General features: G+C 36.3%; 2 protein-coding genes across 2 annotated transcripts; one reads left to right on the top strand and one right to left on the bottom strand.

Moving 5' to 3' along the window:
• Positions 1-13,579: 13,579 nt before the first annotated feature.
• On the bottom strand, positions 13,580-18,256 carry DNAJB9 (DnaJ heat shock protein family (Hsp40) member B9). Its single transcript, XM_043589275.1, has 3 exons — positions 17,931-18,256; positions 16,060-16,286; positions 13,580-15,081 (listed from the first exon to the last, which is right to left on the bottom strand). The coding sequence occupies exons 2-3, from the start codon at positions 16,274-16,276 to the stop codon at positions 14,630-14,632; spliced, it is 669 nt and encodes a 222-aa protein (XP_043445210.1). The 5' UTR covers positions 16,277-16,286; positions 17,931-18,256; the 3' UTR covers positions 13,580-14,629.
• A 46-nt stretch (positions 18,257-18,302) lies between these two features.
• Positions 18,303-26,034, top strand: THAP5 (THAP domain containing 5). Its single transcript, XM_043589273.1, has 3 exons — positions 18,303-18,543; positions 22,052-22,244; positions 22,733-26,034. Exons 1-3 carry the CDS (start codon positions 18,464-18,466, stop codon positions 23,639-23,641), a joined length of 1,182 nt encoding a protein of 393 aa, XP_043445208.1. The 5' UTR covers positions 18,303-18,463; the 3' UTR covers positions 23,642-26,034.
• Positions 26,035-26,326: the final 292 nt, after the last annotated feature.

The following is a 26,326-nucleotide window of genomic DNA, read 5'->3' as shown; positions in this document are numbered from 1 at the left end:
GAGCTAAATGGCCCTGAAATTCTCTGTGGACACTTTTTTTAAGTTCCCTTGAAGTAGCTCTTGACAGAATCAGGTTGACGTCAGTCTTTCTGTTACCAGTCCCAGGAGAAAAGATATTTTATAATCTAAACATGAATTAATTGAGATTTCTTTTGACCTACTTTATGATGTTTGAAAATACTCTAGAAGTGTTGGAAAAGACAAAAAGTTCTTTTGTTTATAAATACCAAATAGGGGAAATTATCAGTACACCATTTATTATGGCTTTAAAATGAAATTTAAATCACATGTTTAGGTGTCTGTGCCAATGCATATAGCTCAAAGGGGTTGGGAGAAGTAGGATTCTTTTAAAGGTTTTTAAAAGATAAGCTCACACAACCCTATTCAGGGAAGAATGTCTATTTAAAAAGAGTTAACACTCAACTTTAATTTCTTAACTCAATAAAAGTTTTTCTGGGGCGCCTGGGTGGCGCAGTCGGTTAAGCTTCCGACTTCAGCCAGGTCACGCTCTCGCGGTCCGTGAGTTCGAGCCCCGCGCCGGGCTCTGGGCTGATGGCTCAGAGCCTGGAGCCTGTTTCCGATTCTGTGTCTCCCTCTCTCTCTGCCCCTCCCCCGTTCATGCTCTGTCTCTCTCTGTCCCAAAAATAAATAAACGTTGAAAAAAAAAAATTTAAAAAAAAAAGTTTTTCTAAAGTTCCCCTTTGATCTTCTTGTACCTGAGGGGCAGTGTCTTAGTTTTCTGACTATCCAAAGATCCACCAGTATTCATATATAAACTGATTTATCTCCTTTCAAGAATGATCTCTTGAGATAGTATCTCTGACAGTTTGGAGATGGCATATGAAAATTATTTTCTAACACTAAGATGTCTGACAAAAAAATAATAAAAAATTAATAGTAAAAGAGATGTTACTTGGGATTTAAAAAAATGCTGGATGACTATGTCAGATTATCAGTGTCTTTATGTACAGATGCCCCTTATTTAGTATAATCGAAATAGCTCTATTCAGATTAATCTTTCATGAGTTGAAGGATTCTGTAATGTTTCAGAAAATCAAATTGCTGAGATAATGTGCATTGTGTAAATTATCTAATTCATTCGTTAAGTATTTATTGAGTATTCACTCTATAGCACTCATAGATCTAAGCACTTAAGACACATCAGTGAACAAAACAGAGATTCGTATCCTCATGGAATTTACAGTCTATCAAGAGGAAACAGGTAACATAAGTAAGCAAATGAGTACTGTGAAAAAATGGAGATAAAAAGAGATAAGGACTGTGGAGGTGGACAGACACTATGGTATTAAATAGGATGGCCCAGGAAGTCCACTGAAAAAATAGCATTTGAGCTAAGACTGGAAGAAGGTAAAAGGATTGGCCATATGGTAGAAAAATGACCCAAAAAGAGGAAACACTAGTGCAAAAGCCCTAAAGAGGAAGCATGCCTGGCATGTTCCTAGAGGGGTAAAGAGTTCAATCTGGCAGGAACACAGTGAACAAGGGGATAAAATTAGTGAGTTAAAGGGAAGGGGTGGGATGATTATAAAGGATTAGTAGACCATTATAAAGGATTTAGCTTTTATTGTGAGAAGGGAGTAAATGAAAAGTTTTAGGTAAAGAAATAATAATCTCTGATTTACCTTACAAGAATAATCCTAGTTGCTGGTTTGATAACAGACTATAAGGGGTAAAGGATGGAAATTTACCTTTACTCAATAATCCATATGAGATGATAATGATATTTGCATTGGAGGTGATATAAAGTTGTAAGATTGTGGATATATTTTGAAGGTATAGCCATTAGGACTGGCTATGGGGTGCGAATGCAAGAGCACGAAAAGAATCAAGAATCACTCCAAGGTTTCAACCTAAGCAACTGGAAAGGTGGATTTGCAATCATCTGAGATGGAACAGATTTCAATCAGAATATCACAAATTGTATTTTGGACATGTTGAGTAGAGTTGTACTTTATATAGTTGGATATATGAATATGGAGTTTAGGAGAGACCTGACTTGGAGATAGAAATTTGGAAATGCAGGTAAATTGACAGTTTTTGAACTATGAAAAGAGGACACATAAGGAATGAGCATAATCAGAAGAGAATAGAAGAAAGGAAAGGGGAAGGAAAAGGAAGAAGAGGAAAGGGAGGAGAAGAAGAAAGAAGTGGAAGGGAGGGAAGGACTAGGACTAAGAAGATGCAAAGGACAAGGGGAATAGAACAAAAGAGACTGCCAATGAACAACTATTGCGGGACACGAAAGACCAAGAGTTTGTGTTCTGACAGCTAAGTGAGGAAAGAAGATTAAGGAGAGTATTGAATTGTATAAGATGAGGCCTGAGAAATGATCAACTTATTTATTATTTGACACTGATTTTGTACAGTAGAGCTCATCAACAAGAGAACCCCAACAAGAAAGTGTTGGTAGGAGTGGTGTAGCTAAACTTCTCCAAAGAAGTATACATATGAGACAGCAATTAGCTGGAAAAATAAAGAGAATTTGTTTTTAATGCGGAAGAAACAGCAATAGGTTTGTTTGTTGGTGGGAATTATTGAATGGAAAGCAAAGTCTTGATAAAAGGGAAGAACTTCTGGAGCAATGTATTGAATGCTCTGAATGACATGACCCAGTGCAGTAGAGGGCTTGGCTTTAAGTGGGAACATGAAGAGTTTGTCGATGGTAATGGGTTCATGCAAAGGCAGAGAGAGTAGAGCTTGTGCTACCAAATGATGGTGGGAAACTTGGGAAGTTCTTTTCAGATTGCTTCAGTTTTTTTCAGTGAAGATAGATTTCCAGCAATGAATGAATATGGATGCATTTACCTTTGCATGTTTTTCCTGTACAGGTGAAGTTTCTAATTTCCCCAGTACTGGCTTTCTACATCCATAATTTTTATGTCATTTTCCAAGTGGCAAACAGAGACATCAAAGAGCACTCTGGGAATAAGGAGGACTTTTGGGCTTCTACTTTTGAGATTATGGCATTGCCATAATCACAGGCAGTCTATCTTTATAACCAACATCCAAGTTTAATCTGGATCTTCCTAATATTCATAACAAAGAAAAATGAGGTAATATATGTGTACTTTGCACTTTTAACATCATAACCCTCCTCAAATCACTCTTCTAATAAATCTCTCTCTACTAACTACAGTAGCTCTGTGGATACATTAGTCCTAATACTTGTGCATGGAAAGCTTCTAAAGTTTTTAGAAGTTTGCCTTTTCTACAAATGTTTGTTCTTTAATGAAAGATATGTCTAGTCCACGGTTTCCAAAGAGTATCACACAGTATCACACTGGTCCAGCAAGCTGCTCTTGCAAAAGGGTTTGTTGATGACAGATTTTAGAAATGCCTCAAACTGTATCTGCTTCATGGAGATATCTAACATAAATTAGCATATTAATGACTTCGAGAAGTCCTAAGACTTTCATAATCCAGTGTTTCCCGTATTTCACTATGGAGTTCTTATTTTCATTAAACACACATATTACACACTTTACAAAAAGCTAGTTTAGTGCTGTTCCTTTTGTGAAAATATAGTATTCCTAATAAAATCATAAGACATATTTTATTTTGGTAATATTTAAGAAAATGGATGTGACTAATACATTATTGCAGCATGTCTAGTCTATGCCAACTAACATACACCTCTACCTACACAGGGAAAAAAACAGAGAGGAATTGATCATAGCCTTCCCTGAAAAGCAAAGAAAAATGCTTTTCTCCATATCTTATATCCCAGATCTATGTAGGCCTATACAGTGCTCCTGGTCTATGTGTCAGAGAAGGAGATTCGGTATTATCTAAATGACAAGAATGAACACAAATAATCAAATAATATGCATTAGCAAACTCTGGTTCATTCCATTTCTAATTATGAAATATATAACATAGAAAATGCTAAGGTAAAACTCATTTAAAACAAGAAAATGTTGTAGCACTTTTAATTATCGACATATTAATACATTTAGTTGTAACTAAAAGTCAATTGTAAAATATTGGCAGAAAATTTTATTTTAATGACTTTTCCCTAATATAGGCAATGAATCATGTAATCCTTCAAGTGACTATTGCTATGCAAAATTATATTTAAATAACAGGAAATTAAGTTTAAAATATTGAATAGTTGAAAATGTTTGCAATACTGATTTAAACTGCTAATTTATTAAGTGATAATTACATAATGTGTCACATCCCAAAAAAGATTCTATCATGAGGCATCCATAGGGCCTCAGCAGCATAGGTTTCTGGGGGAAAAGATGAAAACAATGAGTTGGCAGCATCAAGATTAAGGGAAATAATCCAGATGTAGATTTGACTCCCTATACGCCAGTAGATAAAAATTCAAAGCCAATATTCAAATAAATGAGGAAAATTGAGATTTGCCTGAGGTAGGATGGGGCGGAACAGAGAGGAGTGGGTGGCAAAAGATATGATCAGGTTAATGGGCCATGGTAGCAACCATCTTCACACACACACACACACACACACACACACACACACACACACACACACAAAAGGAAGAAAGAAAAAAAAAATAGAATAGACTTGACTTTGATGAAAGGGACTTGAACCTCTAATTTAGTGTACATCATTTAGCAAATAACTTCCCTCTTAAAATGCCTACATCATGACAAATACAAATTATCAGAAGATCTTTTGATATATAGATGTTGAATAGGTGGCTAGGCCTGCTTTCTACCTAAATGACTGTATCATGAATAGTAGTAGACTAGAAAGGCAGAGAATTCAATTTTGTACTTCAGAAAAATCACAAATTACTATATTATGGAACTTTGAGGTCTGTTCCAAATAGTTGAAAGCATAAATGTTAAACCTACCAATGCCAAGATTCTACAGTATTTAAAGTGAGGTTGGTTCCTGACTCACACAAAAACTCAGCCACCACTTGGGGATACAACGAGAAGAGCCCAATCCTCTGTTAAAACACCTATCTCATAGCAAAGAATAAATCATAAAGCAAAACCGTTCAAGGCTACCAAAGTCTTTGTTTTTTAGTATTCAACTAGTCATAGTATACACATTCTTCCAATTCCTCCCCTCTATTCTTCCAATTCCTAATAGAGTACCTTTTTTCTCCAGGTGTCAGTATTTTTGCAGGACACCATGAGTTTTAGGGGGAGAATAGCCCCAGCCCCAGCAGGTGGTCATGATTGGCCCAAACCAATCATGGTGGTCATATTTCCCTTGTTAGTGACTAGTCTAGCTGTGGACATGTAACAACATAGAACATTTCTGCCCACTAAGATGGGAGGGAAAGTTTTTTTGAAGGTCTTCCAGAGAAGGTTTTATTGCTCATAATGAAGCCAACACTTCCTCTGATCAGAGGAAGACAACTACAAAGAAGCAAAGCCAGATTCCTGGCAAATTCCTAGAGCTGCCTGACTGACCTCTGGACTCTTTGCTAGAAAAGAGAATAAGCATTTTATCGCTTTGTAAATTTAATTTTAGGGGTTTTCTATTAGCTGCAGGCATCCTAAGTAATAGACCAAGTTTTTTTTTCTCCAAATACATGCTAATGTAGAAAAAAATCTTTTCACAAACAGAAATTCAAACATCACAGGTTCAGGGCACCTGGGTGGTTCAGATGGTTAAGCGTCTGTCTTCAGCTCAGGTCATGATCTCATGGTTTGTGGGTTCAAGCCCTGCATCAAGCTTTATGCTGACAGCTCAGAGCCTGGAGCCTGCTTCAGATTCTGTGTCTCCCTCTCTCTGCCCCTCCCCTGCTCGTGCTCTGTCTCTCTCTCTCTCAAAAATAAAAAAAGACAAACATCACAGGTTCCTGTAAAATGCAGATAAGTCTTCCCTGCCTTCTCAGTGCCACATCTCAGAAATTATCAGGTTAGCAGGTGCTCTGGTGTTTATCATTAAAATTCCAAGTGATATATGCTTAAATCACTGGTCTTTGATTCATTACCTTTCAACAGAATCAATTGATTACCTACCATGAAAGATGATATAATACACTAACCTTTTCTTCCACCTTGCCTTGTCTTCTTTCTCTTTCTATTCCCTAATGTGAGGTACATTTTAGATAATTCCTATAAAAATAAGTCTTGTGTACAATTTAATTGTAAATTACAACTTAATTGTAAGTTGAGTAATAGATCCATGAAGGAAACAAAAGTTTTGTTTTCTGAATGAGAAATTCCCATGTCAAATTCTAATCTATGCTCTTGCTTTCTAACTTTCCTTATTTCTTCATGAAGATATATACACACCTGCCACTGTCTCATTTCCCATGCTGTACCCTTTCTATTACATTGTAATTTAAAGTAAAAATCAGCATATAGCATATGTGGGTAATAATCTTTGAGTTCTTGGATTTCTTTAAAAGTTTGTCTGTTTATTTTGAGAGAGCAAGCATGACCGTGTGTGAGCAGGGTTGGGGCAGAGAGAGGGAGAGAGAATCCCAAGCAGTCTCCACACTGTCAGCTCAGAGCCGACATGGGGCTTGACCCAACAAACTGTGAGGTGAGATCATGACCTGAGCCGAAATCAAGAGTCAGATGCCCAACCAACTAAGCCACCCAGGCATCCTGAGTTCTTGCATTTTTGAAATGCCTTCATTTTTGTCTCCCCTTCTGTTAATAATTTATCTGGTTACAAAGTTTTAAGTTCAAAAGCATTTTTCCCTAAGCTCTTTGAAGACATTGCTCCATTCCACTCCAGTACCTGGTATTATTTTTCAGATATCTATTAAATTAATTCTTGCTATTCTGTAGGGAAACTTCTTTTAACCCCACTTCCCCCACCAAATACTTTTCATTTCTCTGTAGCTCTTCCTAAGAAAACTATACAACGCTTTTCTAGACTTGGTGTCTTCTATCCTCTTTCTCCTTCTCACTATTTTGCAATATTTTTTTTGGTTTGGTTGGGGTTGGGAGAGAAACTAATCCTTATATTCTCCCATAAGATGAGACCATCTTGCCTGCACATGCTAGAAGCTTTATTGTGGAATTCTCAAATTGTATTGCAATTCCAAATTGTAAGGAATTCTCAAGAGACTGTGATAAATTATTCACTTATATTAGTATTTTGATCTGTTTCCAGTTACCCCATTATTTTACAGACCCAAAGGCTATTTCACCAAGAAAATATATGTATATGTATAGAAGTGGTGTGATTATTCTATTCCTCACTGACTAGATATAACCTGAATTCACTACTCAACTGTCAGAACCTGTTTGATACCACTAACTGCTAATACTGGTCCAGTTAGTAAAGGATGAGACTAGATTATAAGAATCATTTGCTCTTTATCCTAATAATCTCATTTTGATTCTTCTGTTCACCAATACTATCTTATTTTAAAAATACAATTTAGTAAAAATGACTAGTTTTTATTTTCTTGGGACAATATGAAAGGTATTTTTTAAATTAAATTGTACTGTCATATTTGCTTGATGATGGCTTTTATAGGGTATATAGTCCTGAAAAAACAATGCTATTTAAATAGCTATAGCAGTGATCAAAAGAAAAGCATGGTGATGAAATGTAAGCTAGAATAAATAAAATTATAAAGGGTCTGATGGGATCTTTTTCAGGTCATAGTTAATTCAAATAGAGAATGGGAACACAAGCATATGATTTTTGCTCTACTTTAAGAACACATACTATTTAATATGTGTTCACAAATGATTCGTTATGATTTTTTACTCAATTTAGGTTGGTATTTACCAAACTTTGTTGGTGGCACACTTGGATATAGTTAAAGGTACTAGGTAAAAATAGTTCCATGGTCCAATAAGTTTGGCAAACAATACTTGGTATATTGATTAGAGATTAATGATATAGACTAGCATATTGAAAGCTCTGAGAAGCCACTAAGACGGTGTATTCTGGGACCCAAACTTCAAAAGCGTGGGAGCATGTTTTCTCTCCACACCACAAGGCAATGCTCTGGACACTAGCTGGGTGTCCTACAATTCAGCTCAATTCTGACACTATCTACCCGTAGACAGCATCAGATCCCATAGGTTAAGGGCTCAGTCCTATAAGACTGCCCCTCCCTTCAGATGCCAAATGCAAGCCCAGCACATTACTTGTGTTTCTGACCAACTAGCTACATGATTGGAGTTTCCCACCTCTCCCTTCTCAGGTTTGATTAATTTGTTGAGCAGCTCATAGAACTCAGAAAAACATTTTATTTCCTAGATTACAGGTTATTGTAAAGGATATAACCCAGAAACAGCCAGATGGAAGAGATATAGGGCAAAATATGGGGACAGGGCAGGAACATTCCATGTCCTCTCTAGACACACCACTCTCCCCAAATCTCTATGTGTTCCCCAACTGGGAAGGAAGGTCTCTGAACCTTCTCTTTTTGGGCTTTTATGGAGACTTCATCACTTAGGCATAATAGATTCAATCATTGCCATTAGCTATGGATTCAACCTCCTGTCCCTGTGCCCTATCTGGAGGACTGGGGATGGGTCTGAAAATTCCAACCCTTTAAACACAGGGTTGGCTCTCCTGGCAACCAGCCCCCTTCTTGGGTGTAGTCCCCAAATCACTTCATTAATAAAACAAGAGACTGAGTTATCACTCTCATTACTGGAAATTCCAAGGGGTTTGCAAGCTGTGAGCTAAGAACTGGGGACAAAAACCAAGGATATATAAGAAACATATTATGATCATTTAAATGACCAAATACATATTTCTTATAATTCACAATATAGTGCCTACCTATAAACATATTTAACAAGGTTTGAATCTTAACCTGGATTTCAAAAAATTATTTAAACATCATTTTTTTGCAGCATACTTATTAACATCCTATATAACACTATTCTGAACAACAAGCTATTTGCTACACAGATGGAGTCATAACTGAAACTCAATTAAAATATCCATGTTAAGAATTCTGTCCAGAAATATATTCGCTATAAATTACTTTCAAAATAATTTCTTTGAAAGCACTTAGTTTGGCTGCCATTGTCTCTTCAACCTGCTCCGAACAGGTGGGGCATCCCCACCACCTGACAGGAACTGGTCTTGTCAAAGTCATTTCTGACCTCCATATGCTAAAAAACAAACAAACAAACAAACAAACAACCAACCCACAATGGTCAGTTCTCAGGGATTATCTTATTGTACCTGGTGGCAGCATTTTACAAAGTTGATCAGTTTCTACTTTTTGATAGATTTTAGTTTTTGTTTTTCCACTTTCTCCCAGGACACAAAACTCTTAATGCACTGGCTGTTTCTTCTCATGTACCTTTGTAGGTTCCTCATTTTCTCCTTGCACTTTTAGAGTACCCTGAGGGTTCGGTTCTTAGATTGCTTCTTTTTATATCTAAAAATATTCCCTTGGTGATTTCATTTAGTCTCAAGGCTTAAAATATTTTAAATTATATCTTGACAATTAAATTATATTCTCACAATTCCAAAGTATACATTTCAAGTTCAACTCTCTTTTCAAATTCCAGGCATATCTCCACCCTCTAGATATTTTCTCAAAGTTGATATGTCCAAATTGAACTTCTGATCTTCCCTCTCAAATGTCTTTCTCCTTTAGCCCTCCCCCTCTTGTTAATAGCAACTATCTTTCTAGTTCTCTATAAACACAAAGCTTGGAATCATCCTTTTCTCTTTCATGTCTATATCCAAACCATAGGCAAATCTTGCTGGCTCTACCTGCAGATTGCATGTGGAATCCAACCACTTTCCACCATCTCTACTGCTATCATCCTGGAACACTGCATGAGCTACACCAATTTTTCATTCTGGAATACTAAAATAATTTAACTCATGTCTCTATTCCACTGTTGCCCCTCCACAGCCCATTATCAACACAGTGCTAAAATGATCTAACATGTATGGAAGATAAAGTCATTTATTTGTTCATAACTCAGTTATCACATCACATTGCAAGGCCAACTTCTTTATAAAAGGCAAAAGCCCTATGTGATATGCTCCTAATCCTCACCACATTTATAAACTCATGTCTAGCTACTCTCCTTGTTCACTGACCTCTAGCTACACTGGCTTCTTTGCTGTTCCTGGAACTTGTCACACATGCTTCCATCTTCCATGCAAATAACTCAAACCTGTGCAGATTCACCTTCTTAGTGAGGCCTGCACTGGCCATCCTGTTGAAAATTGCTTGATCTGCCTGCCCTCTCAATATCCCATATCCCTCCTCCGTGCTACATTTTTTCTGTAGAGTTTATCACCTAACATAGTAATTTACTTATTTGTTGTGGTTATTGCAGGTCTCCTTCCACTAGAATGTAAGCACTGGCACCCTATTATTATAATGAATAACAATAAATAGGACTGCACAACAAATTATCTAGCATGGAGGAGTAAAAATAATTTTCCCTCTTCCTCTCTAGGTTCTTGACTGAGACTCCTCTTTCCCCATCCCTCACCCTGTAATAAAAAAAAATAAATAAATAAATAAAAAAAACAGATTAACAGGAAAAAAAAAACAAAGATATTTAATAACATGTATACCTCCAGTATACATGCGAGACACTCAGGAAAACTGAGTAACTTTCCAAAATGGCCCAACCATCTCCAGAGAAAGACAAAAGATGTTACTGTTGGGGAGCCAGTTATGGAAGATTTTCAGGTAAAGCACAGTAAAGAAGAGTAAGGTTATTACACAGGTTTAAGTCCACGTCTTCTCCATTCATCAGAGTTTCTAGTGATTTAGTTATCTTCCTCTTCCTAGTACAAGGGGAGACACCCTTACAAATTGAGATTTTCCTTTCAAATATAAATATTTACAAAAACAACATCCTCTTGTTTTTCAGAGCGTCTCCCATGTCTATAGTTTTTGTTTTTGTTTTTAAGAAAAGTAATCCGCCTAAAATACTTTTTAGACCTAAAAGGGATATTTAGAGGTGGCAAATTCTGCTCTTCACTAGGTAGTTCCCCATACAGCAAGGTCTGGAGAAAAGCAGGGGAGGAGTTTGAGTAGCAAAGTTGAGAGGAGAAAGAATCTGAATTTTATAGAAGGGTCCAAGTAAGTCCTGCATGATAGGGAACATATATACCACACATCTACAGTTATCTTCCAGTGACTTTGGTTGTAGTTGATGTTCATGTAAATTCATACCGCTTCATCTATCCTGTCTGACACCATCATCACATGGAAAGAAATCTTGGGAGAAGCAGGTTAAGTAAGACAAGGACCTCTGCCTGATTCACTGATGAAATATTTTATCATAAGTCTAGTACTACTAAATTTTTAAATGTAAGTTATCTCCTATTATCACAATTATTTCCTGAATTATAGTTCTTTGTCAGGGTTGGATGTTGGGTTTTCCTTAAATGTCTGACATTCCTTGGACATCTGTGTTTATGAAGGACTACATCAAATTCCAGATTGCTGTGAAAAGCAAGTTTCCTCAGCAATTAGATAGCCATTTGAACAGAAGCTATGGTTCTGTGTAAGTTGTCAGGGCATCTCAACCAGCAGGCACCTGCAGGTATGTGGATGGCTTACAGAAGCTATTGTTTCCTACACATGCCCAAGTAAGGAGGCTTTACCCTGGGAGGGGAATGGTGTCATTACTCATCCTTCCCTTCCCCAAGCGAAAATTTACTTCACCTCTACTCTACTTTCTATAGCACCCCAATACCCTCACTGAGGAGCCTCCCTGGGAATAGGATAATCTGTTTCCTTGAAAATTTATTGTTTTAGGTTTTACCCTAAAGAAAAAGCTATCTCAGTTAATAGCAGTTTAGCTGGAGGAAAGAAGGGCAGGGGTTCCCAATGCATTTCTTCAATTAATCAGCATGACTGAACACTGGCCCATTCCTTTTGTCTCCCCCCACCCCCACCACCCAAATCTGAGCCTTAAAATTTCTCTAGGATACCTGGCCATGGTTCTCTTTTCTCTCAATCCAATCCCTTCTGCTTTATTCCCTCCTGGAATGTCTCAAAAATCCTCCTCTTCTCCAGAACTTTTAGGACTTCATTCTTATATTTTCTGTTATTGGGACCAAGAAAGAGGGAAAACAATCATGGTTGATTATACTCAATCTGTCATCTGGAACTGAAGGTACCAGCATTAACATAAATATAAAAACTTTGGAGATCTACTGGTGGTACCAACATCTTCTTTCCTAGTGTGTTCTTTTAATTGCTAAATAAACTTTCACTTCAGAAAATTAAAATAACTACCCTAAGAATGTACAAATTTTTAATTGTCCTTTGGCAACCTGAATTCTCAAAGAACTAATCTCAGAATTGAAACTGAAACTCATAGCACAAACAATTGCCTAAAACCAACCGTCAGATCAGGAGTTAATTATGCCAATTCTGGAACACCAAAAAAATCTCATGCCTACTATATGCCTATAGTATCTAATTCAAGACATATTCAATACAGAAAACTTGGAAGAATTACAAAAATTCATTCAAGAAAAAGACTAAAAGTCATGTTATAGATATTACTATTTTGCCCAGAAGGAAAAAAAAGACTGGTAGATTTCATGTATCGATTTGTGTAGGGAGGATAGATTAAGCTATTGTATTGATCATTTCTTAAATATAGTTTTCTATTTTTTACCATACACCTGTACAGACTAAAAAGAAGAAAATGCGTAAGTTATTGAGAAAACTTTTATGTTGATTACTGGTCTAACTTCCAGTTGCTTATATATCAAACTATACACACATAATACACATACCCCCATAGATTACCTAAGTATATTTTTGATATTTAGTTTGTATCTAAGGTGTGCATGACTCAGGGTCCATTTTTTCCTTGCAAAAATTATACCAAAGAGTCAAAAGGGAGGTTTAAAAAAAAAAAAAAGGGACATTCAAATAAATGTTCAGAATGGGAAAACAAGGGGTAATCTGGCCCAGAAGGAAAAGGGGACAGATGCTGACAATGTAAAGTTAATCCTGTTTGAGGTTTTTTGTTTTTGCTTTTTGCTGCATTTGTTCTGTTCAAAGGCTACAGATAATCCTCAGACCAAAATTCAAGGTATGGCCATTTTCTTATCAAGCAAAAGAGGTAGATGGGGCACTTGGGTAGCTTAGTCAGTTAAGCCACCAACTCTTGATTTCAGCTTGGGTCATGATCTCACGGTTCCTGAGGTTCATGAGATTGAGCCCAGCATGGGTCTCGGAGCTGTCAATGCTCCCGTTCTCTCTTCCTCCTTCTCTGCCCCACCCCCTGCTCTCTCTCAAAAACTAATAAACATTAAAAAAAAAAGTAGTAGGTATATCTTCCAGGAAATAATTAAGATTCATAAATTAATAGAATAATTTCATTTTCTTCAGTTTGAAAATTAAAGATGATTATTAACAAATATACCTTTATGTAAAATCTCTTTTTCCCAATCAGGCTTAAGAGGAAAGAATACTTGCTCCTAGCAAGCAAATACATCAAAATCATAATTAACAAAATCTTTAAACTACAAAAACTTGTGAGGGAAGGATGATAAGAAAGTAAGAGTTTTTCAGGGTTTCAGGTCAAAAATAACTTCTGGAATATGGTCTATGGTCAGCATAAGAAGCCCCATTGTTTATATATCCTCCATAGCTCCAGACTACAGAATAAACTTTTAACAATGACAACTGATGTCATATTGTAAATATTATATTTCTCTCACTCACACACAAGGTTTTATGAGACATTTACTAGTTTTAATGTATCCATAGGATTAATACTCATATGGAGTAGAATGCAAAAAGTGCAGAACTAAAGAAGTCAAATGAAAACAAAAGCACACATTTCTTAGGATTTAAAAATATTGCACATAATAAGTTTGCACTGAAATTACTGGCTGTTTGTATAAACAGAATGAGGTATTAGTCAATCTCTAGATAAAGATGAGTGCAAAGAAGAGGAACCACACACAAGAGATACATAAATTCATAGAAGACCTAGAGCGCCAACGACTAAGAGAAATGTGAAAAGATGTGTAAATAAGCTATGATTTCAACACTACAAAATCATTAGCCAGGGACCAAACATGTAACAATGTCTTGGCAATATTTCAAAAGTTTTCAACTGTCTTTCAGCCTAAATGGCTATAAGCAATACAATCATTTCCCTTACTCCAATTTTACTACAGAAAGGTATGGTTCTGTGGTAAATATTAAACCGTGACTTTCTGAAGCTTTCAGTGGAAAGATACTATTATCCTTTGTTGAGTGACTCAATTACAGTTTCATGTACATTTAGCAACCCAAATCAGAGATGCTGCAGAGCATGCAACTTTAAATTAGCAAAGGTTTCACTGCAAAAACCACTGAAGTTCACAAATTTAAATCTACAGTAAGTTTTAAAGTTTAACTTTGAAATACGTATCAGGTGAACTCAATCTTTTCTTGGTAATAAAACTGGCCACGCAAGTAAGCCCAAGGGCCAAGTAGAGAAAAAAGACCAGGCAGAATTATAATATCTTTTGTTTTTTTAAAAAAGAATGTTTCCTAATCAGGAAAATTAATAATTATCTATTTCTCTAAATGAATGTTGCTGAATTTTCAAAAACCATTTAAATACATTTAATATCTATATCAAGTTAAGTGAAATCATGCACTTGTCAAAATAGTTCACAGAAAATTGTTTTGCATCAAAGATATTGAAGAAGAGTCAACTAGTTGGATTTAGTGAGGGCAAACAGTGAACTACTGTCCTGAACAATCAGTGTATGTAGTAACCATATTTCCTCTTCGTTGTGTGACAGTCCTGCAGTGCTTGCTAGATCCATGGAATCTATTTTCAGTCTGTACTGTGTGCCGATTGGTGGTGTCAAAACCACTAAAGGAAAACATTTTCTCCATATCTTCAAACATGTCATCAAACAGTCCACCTCCAAAAGAAAACTCCTGGAAATGATGTCTTTGTCTACTGGAACCATCCTGGCGTGTCTGGAAGTGATTTTCAAAATGCTTCTTGGACCGAGTGTTTTGGTTTTGACCAAAAAATCCAAAGTCTTTAAATAAGTCATCAAAATTAAAGTTAAATGATTGCTCAAAAGGGCTTCCGTTACCTCTTTGTCCTTTACCATTAGTAAAAGCACTGTGTCCAAGTGTATCATACTCTTTTCGCCTGTTAGCATCTGAGAGTGTTTCATATGCTGAAGGAAATAAAATATTAGTAACTGAAGGTAATCAAAATTACACATAACCCAACCTCTTCAAATAAGTGAATTCAATTCTCTATTTTAGGGAAGAATATCATACCATCAATAAAACCAAAACATTATAAACGTAGGAAAAAGGTAAAATGAAAGTTACAGTAGGCAGGGCCTTTGTCTTGTTCACTGTACAGTATCGGCCGTTAGCATATGCCTGCCCCCAATAAATATCCAATCAATATTTGTTAAATGAATGCTACCATTACTTAAAGGTAAGGATATGGGTAACAATTAGTTATTTTTCATATTTGGGTAAAACTATTCTTGTATTAAATAACTTAATGGCTCAATATAACTTTAATTAGTTACATTTAGAAGAATTAAGATTTCTCACTTCCTTACTAGTTGAAGTCAATGTTTAACTCCAACTCTCTATTCAATTACCCCCATCCACCATTAATTACCATATGCTCAGTGCAACTTGTTTCAGGGCTAGTCTTAAGCTAAAATTTGTTTCATACTTTTTCTTTAAAGACAAATGTCGTTTTTAAACATAGATGAAGAAAAACCCCACATTTCAAAGTCTATTTAAACTTTTTATACTTAATATTTTTATATTTAATCTCCATACTTAGTAAAAACCATGTTTCATAGGTTAGCTTATAAGTTTTGGGAACCTAAAATTCCTTGTAACATGTAAACAATAAGCTACTTCATAAACAATAAAAGAAAGAAGTAAAACATTATCAACATTTTAAGATCTATATGTCAATAAAAATGCATACTACCATTTATCCATCCATCCAGGAATCAAAGTATTTATCATAAGAAAATAGTCTCAAGAATCTCCCTTTATTTAAATGTAGATCCCTCTCTGCCACCCACCTCCACAGTATCTCCAGATACATACACTTCTTGGCTATCATTCTCCTTTACTAGTTAATATCTGTGAGACCTCAGAGACAGTCATTTACTTACCTTCTGCAATCTCTCTGAATTTTGCTTCAGCATCAGGGCTCTTATTTTTGTCAGGATGGTACTTCATGGCCAACTTGTGAAAAGCTTTCTTGATTTGGCGCTCTGATGCTGATTTTGGCACACCTAAGATATCATAGTAACTTTTGGAGGCCAAAATTAATTCCGTTATCATTAAAATGCAGATTGCAAAGACGAAAACTGACTGGGGAGTAGCCATTTTTAATATCCTAAAAAAGAAAAAAAAAATTATCCATGGAGCTAGCATTAAGATTTTTTAAAAAGAAGCCCAGTGAACTTTTAGGATACAAGCTATACTTCCTGCAGTATTAAAATTGTTAAGCATATAGTATCTTGTACTTGTTTCCATGTTATTTCATTTTACAGGCTTTATTACCCCTACATTGGTTGTAATCTTCTTGAAGGCAAATATAATTCAACCAAAGTGGGAAAAAAATCTTCTTTGCTTTATCTTTCCACTAATACTCTGGTCATACACAGAGTAGACACAAAAATACTCAATAACTGATTTTTGCCAGTTAATATTGAAGATTCATCATTTGCAAACATTGTAAAAAGGGTGGAAAATCCAAATAATTTTTCAAAGGATGTCAATTTCCCTTTCAAAAATTCATATTCTAAAAGGATTAAAAATAAAAGTATTTAACTTCACAGAAAAAGTACATTACCAAGGTAAACAGCCCAGTAGGTCTGAATTGATAATCTTCCCTTCCTAAGAATATGTACCAACTTCAGCCTTCGTTTTGGCAAGGTGAGCCAAGTATTGCAAATAGAAAATCTCGTCATAATAGTATTGACAATACAGTAGCATGTAATGATTTTTTAATTGTAACATCCCAAATATTTAACAGAAAAATGGATAAATGGCTTTTGTTAAAAACTTGTAATTAACAGAATTTAACATTTCTCCTAAGGCTACCAGAAAAACGAACTGTCATAGTCGTTACTTTGGATAAGCTAGTTATTTTCAAACTTCTCAGTAGTCATTAAAATATCTCTCTAACCTTGAAGAAGTTTTACATTAGAATTCAACGTAGAATTCTGGGTAGTATAGATTTAATGACTTGGGATTCAAAACGAATGAGATCCTGTTTTTTGAACTCTACTACAGGAGTTCTTAATAACCTATGATGACATTACAAGGCTGACGAAAGACAATACGGTTTGTGGAAACTGCCTGCCTTTCTCTCCTGTGGCATTTTCTGAGCGTAATTAGCAGATGGATTCCTCCTTTCCAGAGAGTTACTCATAGTCACGGGCACCGAGGATCAAGTACGACCGTCTAAAGAACGCAGAGGGAGTACTGGGGACGCCACAAAGACTGCAGGTACTTCCCTAGTCAAAGGGTGGGTCTGAAACTGACAGGGAGGCACATATTACTGGTTTAATGAAGGTTACTCCACAGTTTAGTATCTGACACTTTTTTAGGAGACCGACTTTTGTATTATACTGACTTCTTCCCAAGAGGGACCCATCGGACAGCAGCCTGGGCCTTACTCCCCAGAGCCGGTGGCCGGTTGGGCTGCACTGTCCAGCCCTTACCCCAAGACGACCCCATACGCATCCGGTCTGGCCAGGCACCGCCCTCGCGGCTGTCCGCGGCCCGGAGGCCAGCCCTGGGAGGAGCTGTCCGACGCCCGAAAAAGCCAGCGGCCAACCCAAAACACAAAACGCCCTATTCTGTGGTTCGGTCATCTCCTTTTTCCTCGTCCCTCAAGAACACCAGGCAGCCTGAAGCGCTTGCGACGACCGTGGCGACCACCGAGAGGTCAGTCTACAAACACCGGCCGAAGCCCTGGGGACACTCTAAACACCACTCCCCGCGACCTCCCGGCCTCTCCCCACATCCTCACCCTCCGACTGCTGCTGCTCAACAGAGCAGAGGCGCCGGGAGACTGACGACCGGCTCCACACAGCTGCTCGGCCCGGCCCTTCGCCCAGGTCTCCACGGCCTCCCCTAGCCGGCGGGCGCCCCACTGCCGGTTGCACACCGACCTAACGCTCCGCCTGCCGCCGCCGCCGCGACCCCTCTCAGCCCGCTCCCCACTGGCCGGCGGTCGCTGCTGGCGCCGCCACCTCAGAAGACCTACACGAAACGCTTCCCTATTGGCTCCCGCTTCCCCACCTGACCCTGGCGCCCTACGCGCACGTGGAAAACTGTTGTTGCCGCTCAGCCGGTGCGTCACTTCCGGCCCCAACCTCCCGAAAGGGCCGTGCTGAAGCCTGAAGAAGCGGAAGTGAGTCGACTTTTGCAGCGTCTTTCCTCTCGGCCTATTCCGGCGCAGGCGCGGTGGCCTCGGACGGCCTGGACTTGCGGCCCCACCTTGGCCAGGAGGTTTCGCCAGCGCCCCTCGTCGGCCTGGGCCTTCTGGGCCGCACCCGAGCGATGCCTCGCTATTGCGCAGCGATTTGCTGTAAGAACCGTCGGGGACGAAACAGTAAGGACCGGAAGCTGAGTTTTTATCCGTAAGTTGTCCTTCGAGCAGAAGCGTCAGACGCCTTGTCTTTGGGCCACTGTCCTGTAGCCGTTGAAGCCACGGTTTGGGGTTATCTGGAAATTCGTCCTCGGCTCTCCGGGCGTGGCTCTTCACTGCGCGGGAGGAGGATGTTAAGGGTCGAGTTGAGTTTACTTAGAAATGCCCTGGGCTAGGACACTGGGCTGGTGGCGAGGCATATAGGGGCCTTTTTGGGTGTTAAATAGCCCCCTAAAACAGTAGAGTTTGGGCGGTGCTCCGTGGATTTCCGAGCGTTTCCCCACCTCACCTGATCTCATTTTATTGTACGACGTTAACCACCACTTAAGGCACACATCAAACCCGCCAAGTGGGACGTTGCATTCACAGTTAATTTACACCTTCTGTGAGTTAGGTTGCATAGATGTTCTTAAGTCCGTCTTCTCCCGACGAAACTAAGGCCCTTCAGAAAGTAGGTTACCTTGAAAGTTCTGTGACAAAGCCAGGATTACAACCTGTGCCCTGCTCAGGGCTCTATAGACTCTTTATTTGTACAGACAACAGGCTAAGTGTTGTTCCAAACTACTACTGCCACGAAATATTTCCGTGAACCCACAGAAGTGTTCATTTTTATTCGGAAGACGAGGGAAGCAGTAGTAACTCGGAGTCCAAGCTCCAAAGCCAGACTTAGTAGGTTCACAACCTGGCTCCACTACTCTGTAGCTGGATGACCTTCTGCAAAGTTTGAACTCTCTGTGCCTGAGATCTCTCACCCGTGGAGTTATTAATTGTACCTACTTCACACTTTGTGTGTAAATAGGTAAAGCTGCAGTTGACAGTCAGTACGTGCTTAATATATGTGAGAATCAACATATTTGCAATATTCTGTTTCCTTTTTTTCTTGTTTGTAAAAATAATTCATTTAGCTCTAACCTGGTCGTCTTTTACTCTTGTAGATTTTCACCAGCTATTTTTTGAAGCCTGTTTTACTTTAAACCAGAAACTCTGTGTTCGTGGATACAGTTGCTTTCCATGATCTTAACTAATGGGAAAAAAAAAAAAAAAAAAAACCAACCTGGTAACCCAAGATAACTTACATATGGCAATATTTCCAGGATTGTCTCCCACCCATAGCCCACAAGATGCAGAGTGATTTTTGAGAGGAATTGTTAGTTATCAATAGCTGTGGCTCTGAGAAGGTTTGTAGCAAAAAATCATGTTAAACTTGATTTAGCCTCATATTTCCCAGATTTATTTGGCCTTGGATTTAGGGGGAATAATGCCAGACTCCAAATTCTTTTAAGTTAATCTTTCCATAGTTACTGTTTTTAAGGAGGGAAAAATAATAATGCCAGAGGAGGTCAGTTGTAAAGATTTTTTTCTCCAATTATGAATTTACTGAAAGTGGGTTTTTTATGTTTTTTATTTCCATATGTAGTCTGAAAAATAAAAATTGAATTAGTTTTACTCCCCTAATAGCACCAAACTTGAAAAATTGAATTTGTTAATGCTAACACTGTAATAAGCTCTACTGTATACTAATTTGATAATTCAGTTTACATATGTATATAATATTCAGTTTATACTGTGATTATTTTATACATTTTGGGGGATTAATACGGCATTGAAACAAAATTACTGAGCAAATTGAACCACACTGTAAAGATACGAAGTTGTTCAGGAAACCTATTCCAGGAGATTTCTTAGAGATTTACCTGCTGAGAAAGTATTGCAGTCCAGTTACTAATGAGGATATGCACAAACTGATTTTTTTTTAATTATTTATTTATTTATTTATTTAGTTTGGTAACTTAGTATAGGTACAATAGAAATAATCTGCAAACAGCGTGCTTATACATAAAATGACGTTTAAAAATATTGTAAAAGGCATATTCCCTTTTTAGATGTAGCAGAAAAAGTATGAACTTACCTATGGCTAACAGAATTTAGGTCTTCTGAAAAGAAAATCATTTTTGCCTTTAAATGTCTTTTCTGGTTATGTGTGTTATACTTACAACCTAAATTACTGATACATGCAAGGTTAAAAGGTTTTCAAACCATGTATGAATATTGTATATATGGTAAGAACTTATAAAGGTAGATCATCTGATTATTCCATATAAGGGTATCTGGGTTAAAAATTATTTCCTACAAAGTACCCAGACTCCTTTTCCTGAGCATCTTCTAAAAAATTTTTTATTTTAAAGTTTATCTTTATTTTTGAGACAGAGAGAGACAGAACACGAGTGGGGGAGGGGCAGAGAGAGAGGGAGACACAGAATCCAAAGCAGGCTCCAGGTTCTGAGGTGTCAGCACAGAGCCCGACGCCAGGCTCGAACTCGTCAACTGCAAGATCGTGACCTGAGCCGAAGTCGGATGCTCAACCGACTGAGCCACCAGGCACCCCTCCTTAGCATCTTATAAAGTTATCAATATTTGCAGGGGTGCGGGGGGAGGCATGCTATTACAAAGCATAACCTAAATGGTTGGGATTGAGAGGGAATGTATAATTGCTGCTTTCTATATAAGAAACCTTGTGTCGTTACTATTTTTTAAAAATAAGAATTTAGACTTCTCATAAAATCATTGAAATATGAATTACTGTTAACTCTTGTTTAATGGAGTTTAACTGAAACCTATTTAGATTGGTAGGAAAAGTTTTCTCTCAGATTCTGTCATTAGCCTAATTTTGCCTATAACACATTTCATTATGTTAGCACCAACTCTAAATAGAGGTTATTTTCAGCCCAGGAACAGCACAAAAAGAACTGTCTTACTTTTCTCTGTCTTTTCTCTTTGATTTCAATTTCATGTTATAAAATATGAGTCTGTTCTTTACAACATTTTTAGTTCTTGTGTCAGTTTTCTTTCATAACTTGAATTTTAGGGTTCTCAGTTTATCAGTCATATAAGTTTAGAAATAGTAGACTAAATTATGTATGGATAGATTTGAGGCTGATTCTGGTAAAGGGCATGGAATATTAGTACTTTTATAAAATATAGTATTCATTGTCAACTAAATCACTTACTTGAACTAACTTTTAAAAAAAAATTAGTATTAATAAGGGCCTAAAGTTTAATACTTCCTTGAAATATAGAAAAGACACCATTTGACTTATTAGTATATAGTATCAGTATAGAATACATTTAAATAGGACTTTGTAGTTTATGCCAAGCTCTTTCCCAGTTCTAGGCAAAATATACAACAAAATAAAAATATAATATAATCCACAGAAAATATGAGTAGATTTTATCCTTTGTTGGAACACACATATTTTACTTGAAGAGACTCTGAGTTCTGTTTTACCAGCCAGTCTTCTCAAAAGCTTTGGCTACATGTCTTAGAGCTTACTCATCTTTCCTCAAGAGGGGATGTAGTAATTATCCCAAAGATGCTCTTACATGGTAGGGACTGTTGCCTTGCTTTTGCAGCACTCAGTGCATAGGTTACCCTATGTATGCAGTCCTGGAACTTGGCAAAATTGTAAAAATATAGCAAAGTTTTCCTTTTTTAATTTCAGGTTTCCTCTACATGACAAAGAAAGACTTGAAAAATGGTTAAAGAATATGAAACGTGATTCATGGGTTCCCAGTAAATACCAGTTCCTGTGTAGTGACCATTTTACTCCTGACTCTCTTGACATCAGATGGGGTATTCGATATTTGAAACAAACTGCAATTCCAACAATATTTTCTTTGCCTGAAGATAATCAGGTATTGGAGGCAGAGCATAAGGGAGAGGGGGATAATGCAGGGTGGTAGGTTGCAGGGTCGCAGGTAATGAGGTTAAGGGAGGGAGAGGGAAAGATAACTGCTGGGGAAACAGATACTTGAGAAAAAGGAAGAACTAATTTATGCTTTTACTAAAAGTATGATAATTAAAAAAAAAATTAAACCATTGTGAAGCATACCTTAAGAACCAAAGATAACATGTGCATAAATCATTAAGTTATTGACATAAGATAGTGATCTAAGATTTTGTTACTGGTCTTTGAGTGATCTGAAATATTTCCATCATATATTGAATGCACTTAATACTTTATAAAAAAACACTTTGAAGTAATTTGAGTTGTTATATGCTTAGAACTTTTTTTAACTGCATAAATTTGCTTGGCCAATTTATAATTAAATATTCAGCACTGACTAATAAGAGAATAAGGTTAGTGAGGACATCTTTAGAATTTGAAAATATTATTTTCTAGGAAAAAGACCCTTCCAAAAAAATATCTCAGAAGAAAAAATTAGATGATGAGAAAGAAGTATGCCTAAAAGCCAAGTCACAAGAATCACTTGCATCAAATGAGCTAAAGAAAAATACAGTTAATACAGATATTCTCCCTGAACACACAGAATTACTTAATTCTTCTACCTTGGTGAAGCCACCAGCTGCAAAAACAGAAGGTATACAAAATAACATATTAACTCTTAATCTGATTAAACAAGATATTGGAAAACCAGCATCTACCTGGGAAACATCAGTTACCCAAAACATAGGTGGTTTTCACACATCTTTTGAGAATCTCAATTCTACAACTATTACTTTGACAACTTCAAATTCAGAAGATATTCAACCATCTTTGGAAACCCAAGAAGTACTCGAAATCACTACGAATCATCTTGCTAATGCAAACTTTACAAATAATTCTGTGGAAATAAAGTCAGCACAGGAAAGTCCATTCTTATTCAGCACAATTGCTCAAACAGTTGAAGAATTAAATACAAATAAAGAATCTGTTATTGCCATTTTTGTACCCACAGAAAATTCCAAACCTACGATTGATTCTTTTGTACCTGCTCAAAAAGAAACTGTGGAAATGGAAGATCTAGACGTTGAAGACTCCTTATATAAGGATGTAGACTATGAGACAGAAGTTTTACAAATTGAACATTCTTACTGCAGACAAGATATAAATAAGGAACATCTCTGGCAGAAAGTCTCTAAACTACATTCAAAAATAACTCTTCTTGAGCTACAAGAACAACAGACTCTTGGAAGATTGAAGTCTTTGGAAGCTCTTATAAGGCAGCTAAAACAAGAAAACTGGCTATCTGAAGAAAATGTCAAGATTATAGAAAACCACTTCACAACATATGAAGTTACTATGATATAGAGTGTTAAGAGGTTTTAAAGCTGTGACTTTTATATAAGCTTTTTGCAGCCAAACCAAATTATATGTAAAGTGAACTTTTCCTGTATAAAGTTCTCATCTTAATGAAGCTAAGTGTTCTAATATTATGAACTGTATCCTGTTCTTATAATGTTCATTTTTGGGAAAAAGTAGAGAGTTGTTGGGCTGTAGAGAAAAAGTTTCACTATTTGGTAATCTTCTAAATTAAAGTTAAAATAGAGTGAATAAATAATATGGTAATATGGTTCATAAAATGGGAGAGCATGGATATGGTGAAAGGGATCCAGAAGAGAAATAGACTCAGGTATCAGTCCTGGTTCTACCATTAGCTTATGACTTGGGCAAGTTACTATTGAATCTCAGTCTGTAATCTGTAAAATAAGGGCACTTCCTAAATCTAGCCTGTTTATAGTTCTTTTCCTTTCTATTCAGGTACTTCTAATAGAACAAATTTTCTATAAGGTAATAAATATGTAATAATAGATATTGGCTAGCATTTGATGTTATTAACTATTAGATTATCCTTAAAATTCTGTGGTGTGTGATGTTTTGACTATATAGTAATCTGTAGTAACAAAGGAAGGTACTCTTTTTATAATTTTATCCACTTGAACTAAAATAGCCATCCTTCAGCCAGTTCATAGAAGAGGTACATTAAACTTGAAAGAACATGTATTTCAGTACCGTACATGTAGCTGACCATCATAATACAGAGTCACTTAATCTTAACATTCTGTATTTAAGGTTATAATTTGCAAACCAAAGTTTTAATGAGGTTAATTTTTAAAAATCTATATATTACTTTATTTTAGAAATCATACCTTTTATCTGTTTAATGTGTAACTTTAAAAAATGTGTGCTTTTGTCATTTTTAAATTCCAGAATGATAGAGTAGTACTTAATATTCTACATGCCCACTTACATATATTTTATTAAAATACATAAGAAATTATAGATATTTGGTGATGTTCTTAGGCAAGTAGGAGAGAAATGGTGATATAAATCAAAATACTGCTTATATCCATATGAATTTTTTAAAATGTGAAAGCAAAGACTTAATGGGAACAACAGAAATGTGAAAACAAAAAAGATCTTGTAAAATTGTCACTTCATATAATTAAAATATGTTACTGATGGTGGTATTGAGCAAGTTCTGATCAGTGTGATTCATATTTTTTTCATCTTTTTTTTTTTTTTTTTAATAAAAAATACTATTACTTACCTTCAAGAAAGATTTTGAGAATTCTTGAGGTAGCATGTTTTTGGTCCTGGAAGATAGGAGGTGCTCAATAAATATTAGTTGACTGCACAGCAAATAGTATACTAATTGTTTTGTAAATTCACGGTGATTGTTTTTGGCCACATTTTAGTTTTTTTAAGCTGATAAAGTTAATTGGTATTATATAAATATGTGTCTGCTAAATACAAAAAGTTGATTTAGACATGTCCTTATATGATCATGGGAGAAAAAAAGAAAAAACTTTAAATTTTTTCATAAATTGTGTGCAGATAATTGGTAGAATTAATATTGTTACCTTTAAGTATTCTTATATTTCATTTTTACAGTACTTTAATAAAAATAGTATAGATGTAAATAACCTTGATAAGTCATTATGAAGTAATGTTTCAGCTCTGTTTTTAACTGTGTATATTGTAGTTATTTTCCATTTGTTTGAAGTAGTTTACTCAGGAATAATTTAAACTCATTGTATTTCTTTAAATTTAATAAATTATAAATATTTAAGATATTTTCTTGGCCTGCCTATATTCAATTCGGGATGTTTCCAACCTGTTAACTTCTAAATATATTTGGGGATTCTGATGAATTTTATTTCTTACTTGCATTATTATAGCAATCTCTTAGCTAATCTTGCCATATTTTTAATCCCTTCCATATCATTGTGGATTCTGTCAGCTTTTTACTTCAACTATAGATCTAACTATAGCATCCACCCACTACTTAACTTTCCCAACTCAGAAATCTGAAATTACTCTTGAATACCTACAGAATAAAACCAAACTTGTTACTATATGTGATCCTATGTGATTGGCTTCATCATGTGTTCTAGCTGCACTACTTATTTAGCATTTTCCAAATATAGAGGTGACTTTCTTCCTGAAATTTAACCAGTCAAAATTGCAGTTTGATTGAATTCCATCTCCTTTTTTCCAGTCAAAATTGTTTTCTCTCTGCTCCTACGGGGCTTCATTTTATAACACCATAACAGCGTTTGCTGTATACTTTTTTACTTCATGATATTTATGGCTGTTTTTTTGACCAGATTGCAAGCTTTATAAAGCAGAATTTTCATTAATCACTTATTTCTTTGACAATGTAATATTCACTCAATAAATGTTTGGATGAACATTTTGAATTTGCCTACTTGATTCTTGTCACTTAAAATCAAGAACCTTCTTAACAGGATGGGTCCTTGATACCTTAGAATGTTTAGGGAAAGTTATAGATCTTTACATAATCGTTGAAACATTCCATGTCTCCAGTGGACAATACAGTTTACCAATTATCTGCTATGCCATCTCTGAATTGTGTGTGTGTGTGTGTGTGTGGTAGACTATCCCCACTCAAATATTTTCTGTTTTCTATCCTATATAATTAAAAAGGAAGTAAGTCCAAGTATGGCTATAGAATATATCTCATTCTATATT

This window comes from Prionailurus bengalensis, chromosome A2, assembly GCF_016509475.1.
Source record: "Prionailurus bengalensis isolate Pbe53 chromosome A2, Fcat_Pben_1.1_paternal_pri, whole genome shotgun sequence".
Lineage (NCBI taxonomy): Eukaryota > Metazoa > Chordata > Mammalia > Carnivora > Felidae > Prionailurus > Prionailurus bengalensis.
Note: the sequence above shows the minus strand (reverse complement) of the source record. Positions and strands in the feature narration are given on the sequence as shown.